Raw genomic sequence first — 4,161 nt, 5'->3', positions numbered from 1 at the left:
GTATGTTAATCACTCAATTTGTGAAGCTGAGGTTGTGGACAATTTTTTGGAATACTTCCCTGAAGAGGTGGTTGAAGAAATAGGAAGTACAAATGTTGAGGTCCAGGCTGAGGTGGATGGGCACAGTGGTTGTGGCGATGGAGATCACATCAATCCTGTGCAGGATAATAATGTTGTTCATGAAGCTGAAATGCAACAGGATAAAAACGTTTGTGATATGGAATATGAATTGGAAGATGACGCAGATAGTCACCATAACATTAGGGTAGAGCCCTAAACTGAATTTGAGGAAACTAGAGCTAATGTAGTAGGTGTAGATAAGGAAACTGGAGCTGATGCAGTAGTTGAAGGTGATGAAACTAGAGCTGATGGAGTAGGTGTAGATAAGGAAACTAGAGCTGATGCAGTAATTGAAGGTGATGAAACTGGAGCTGATGGAGTAGGTGTACGTAAGGAAACTGGAGTTGATGCAGAAGTTCAATGTGATGAAGCTGGAGCTGATGGAGTAGGTGTAGATAAGGAAACTGGAGTTCGTGCAGAAGGTGATGAAGCTGGAACTGATGGAGTAGGTGTAGATAACGAAACTGGAGCTGGTGTAGTAGGTGAAGGTGATGAAACTGAAGTTGAGGCACATGAGGCAGGAGGTGGGGAGGAGAGAAATGAAGATGAAACTGAGTCTGATCTAGTTGATGTAAGTATCCATTATGAGGACAATTTATGGGAAGGAAATGGGGAAGAAGATAGCGAGGATGATGATTTAGAATTTGATTGCAGTGACCATGTTGATATGCGAGATAGGGGGTTATCTGATGATGGGTGGGAATCATATGAGATGTTCAGTTATGATCCAAGCAGTGATGACTCATTGGCAAGTCGCAGCCAATGTAAGGCAAACTTTGGGACCTTTAAAATGCCTAAAAGTATGGCCCAATACCAGTGGGAAGTTGGAACATATTTTCCAGATAAAGAGGCATTTATAGAGGCAATAAGGACATATGGAGTGCAATCTGGATGAAGGCTTAAACTTCAAAAAAATGATAAACGTAGATGTAGAGTGATATGTTTGGGTGGGAAAGGGAAGTGTTCTTGGTTTGCATATTGTGCTTATATGGCTGAAACACACATATGGCAGTTAAGGAGAATTAATGACAAGCACAAGTGTAGCAGAGAATTCAATGTGAAAATGCTTAATGCTAAGTGGTTAAGTAGTAGGTTGGAAAACACATTAAGAGACAATCCAAGTTTGAGGGTCGTTGATATTCGCAATAAAGTTACTAGGAAGTGGAATATTGCTGTGACAAAGTCCATGGCTCGTAGAGCAAAAACACTAGCTGTTGAGCAAGTTGATGGGTCATTTGTAGAACAGTTTAGTAGAATCTATGATTATGCACATGAGATTCTTCGTTCTAATCCTGGTTCTACAACAAAGGTCAAAGTGGAAGGAAATGAAGGCGAAAAATATTTCAGCAGGTTCTACATGTGTTTAAAGGCCTACAAAGATAGTATGATTTCATGTCGCCCTTTCATTGGTTTAGATGGATGTTTTCTGAAACATAAGTATGGGGGTGAACTTCTTACTGCTGTTGGAAGGGATGCCAACGACCAAATGCTACCAATTTCCTGTGCCGTCGTTGAAGTGGAAAATAAGGACACATGGACATGGTTTTTGGAGTTGTTAATTGATGATCTTGGGGGACCAGATATCTGTGCAGCCTACACATTCATGTCAGACCAGCAAAAGGTATGGATACTATTTTTGCACAATTTTTTATGTCCATTTACTGTTGATATAATTGGTGGTCTGCCTTAATTGATTTAATTGTATTATGTAGGGTTTGTTACCAGCCATTCAATCTCTTTTGCCTAGGGCTGACCAAAGGTTCTGCATGAGACATTTATATGCAAACTTCAGGAAGAAATTCCCAGGAAAGAATTTGAAAGCTTTAATGTAGGAAGCAACTCACAGCACATATCCACAACAATGGGAGAAAGTCATGAAGAGGATGAAAGAAGTTAACAACGATGCTTTCAAACATCTGCTAGGAATACCCCCTAGGTAACTTTACTCACCTATGTTGAAACTGATTGTGAAGCATTAATGATTTATGTGTGGCACTTGTACAGGTATTGGTCAAAGTCAAGGTTCATCCCCAGACCTTTGTGTGACACACTCGTCAATAACATGAGCGAGGCATTCAACAACGTAATTGTACAAGCAAGGAGTAAGCCAATAGTGTCCATGATGGAGGAAATACGTCTTTATATGATGCAAAGATGGGTTGAGAATCGATCAAAGGCAAAATCATTCAAAAACTCAATATGTCCAAGAATCAAGACAAGATTGGACATTGAAACAAAAAATTCCACAAATTGGATTCCCAGGTACATTTAATTTGTTGCACACTCATTTTGATTTAGTCACCATTGCCTCATTTCTGATTTAAACCTGTATTGAATTGTCATACACAGCTGGTCAGCAAATCAGATTTTTGAGGTTAGACACAAATCATTTACTGGGGAGAAATTTGTGGTGAACATAGACAGCAAGCACTACACCTACAGGAAGTGGAGTCTAACAGGGATACCTTGCTGTCATGCAGTGGCTGCAATTAAGTTTTTGAACTTAAGTGAAGAAGATTTTCTCCCTCATTGGTTCAGAATCTCAACCTATGAAGAGACCTCTAATTCCATTATATACCCTTGTAACGGGCAGCAAGTGTGGACTGAAACAGAATTTCCAGATGTATTGCCCCCTCCTAAACGAATTCTACCTGGAAGACCTAAAAAGAAAAGAAGACTTGAAGCTTGGGAGATGAACAAGAATGGGAAGCAGATTACAAAACATGGCATGACTAAAAAATGTAGCATATGCAAAGAAGTTGGTCATAATCGAAAAAGCTGTCCCCAACAACCTGAACCAGCACCACCAAGTCAGCCAACACCACCAACTGAACCAACACCATCAACTCAGCCAACACCATCAACTGAAACAGCTTCACCAACTGCAACAGTAGCAAGAAGTCAGCCAACACCACCAACTGAACCAACACCACCAACTCAGCCACCACCACCAACACCTATGACTCAACCAACTCAGGCATCACAGCAGCCACCACCAACACCTATGAGTCAACCTACTCAGTCATCACAGCAGCCACCATAGTCATCACAGCAGCCACCACCAACACCTACGACTCAACCTACTCAGTCATCACAGCAGCCACCACAGTCATCACAGCAGCCACACCCATGCCACCTTCTAATTCCTCGTCCAACCATACCCAATATAAGGCAGAAACTGCAGCATAGGAGAGGACGTGTATGGAAGCCATGAGGATGACTTATGCTTTTTTTTTATGCTGCAGATTTGTTTTGGAGCTTTGATGTATTATGCAGCTTTTACATTTCTAAGTTAAGAATGTTTTAATTTACATGTTTTACATTGTAAGTTCAAAAATCCAAAACACTATTGGATGTCTTTTGTGCTGTAACAGCAAGTACAATGATGTGTTTCTATAATATTGGCTTATGATTGAAAAATTGTCGTTATTGAATGTTTGTAATGCCTGTAAGTAGGATACCAAACTCAGATTTCTTTAACACCAATTTTTCATTAATTAACTAAGTCATACAACAATTGAGCTTTCCAATTACATATTTCAACACAATAAAACGAAAAACACAAACTGATACCCCCAATACACAAACTGATACACCCAATACAGATTTCAACACCACCGAATACAGATTTAATCACACACTTTTCATCAATCGTGACAACACAATGATGTTCAATACAACTAATAAACCCACTATCCCTAGTAAAACATTAACAAACATTCTCGATCCCTTAAGTTCTTTTTCCAGAATAAATATCTTCCTTCTTTGCCTTATAATAGTGTTATCCCTTTCATCAACAGCATCTTCCGAACACCATTTAAAGTAATTACAACCAATGAAAGCTTCACTTCCCCTCTGTTATTGACAACATCCATAACACAAAATAACCTTCATGTTAGTTGCAAACAATTATTGATCATCGAATCACAGAAAAAGGGTGATGGATCTAACCTTGTAATTAGGACAACCCCAAAATTGCTTCCCACCATTTTTAGTAGTTCGAGCTGTTCTTAATACAGCAACTTCTCCACAGTTGCAAAT

General features: G+C 39.6%; 1 protein-coding gene across 1 annotated transcript; it reads left to right on the top strand.

The window, feature by feature from the left end:
- The first annotated feature begins 1,108 nt into the window (after positions 1–1,108).
- Positions 1,109–3,163, top strand: LOC114184589. Its single transcript, XM_028071899.1, has 4 exons — positions 1,109–1,741; positions 1,833–1,948; positions 2,125–2,382; positions 2,470–3,163. Exons 1-4 carry the CDS (start codon positions 1,109–1,111, stop codon positions 3,161–3,163), a joined length of 1,701 nt encoding a protein of 566 aa, XP_027927700.1.
- Positions 3,164–4,161: the final 998 nt, after the last annotated feature.

Source organism: Vigna unguiculata, chromosome 5 (assembly GCF_004118075.2).
Source record: "Vigna unguiculata cultivar IT97K-499-35 chromosome 5, ASM411807v1, whole genome shotgun sequence".
Lineage (NCBI taxonomy): Eukaryota > Viridiplantae > Streptophyta > Magnoliopsida > Fabales > Fabaceae > Vigna > Vigna unguiculata.
The sequence above is the reverse complement of the archived record's forward strand: the minus strand, read 5'-3'. Positions and strand labels throughout refer to the sequence as shown.

Excerpts from the sequence above, each read along its gene's own strand:
- LOC114184589 (XM_028071899.1), top strand. The coding sequence starts at position 1,109 with ATGGCTGAAACACACATATGGCAGTTAAGGAGAATTAATGACAAGCAC. Across the intron at positions 1,742-1,832 it reads TCATGTCAGACCAGCAAAAG|GGTTTGTTACCAGCCATTCA; the intron begins GTATGGATACTA and ends TGTATTATGTAG. Across the intron at positions 2,383-2,469 it reads TCCACAAATTGGATTCCCAG|CTGGTCAGCAAATCAGATTT; the intron begins GTACATTTAATT and ends TGTCATACACAG.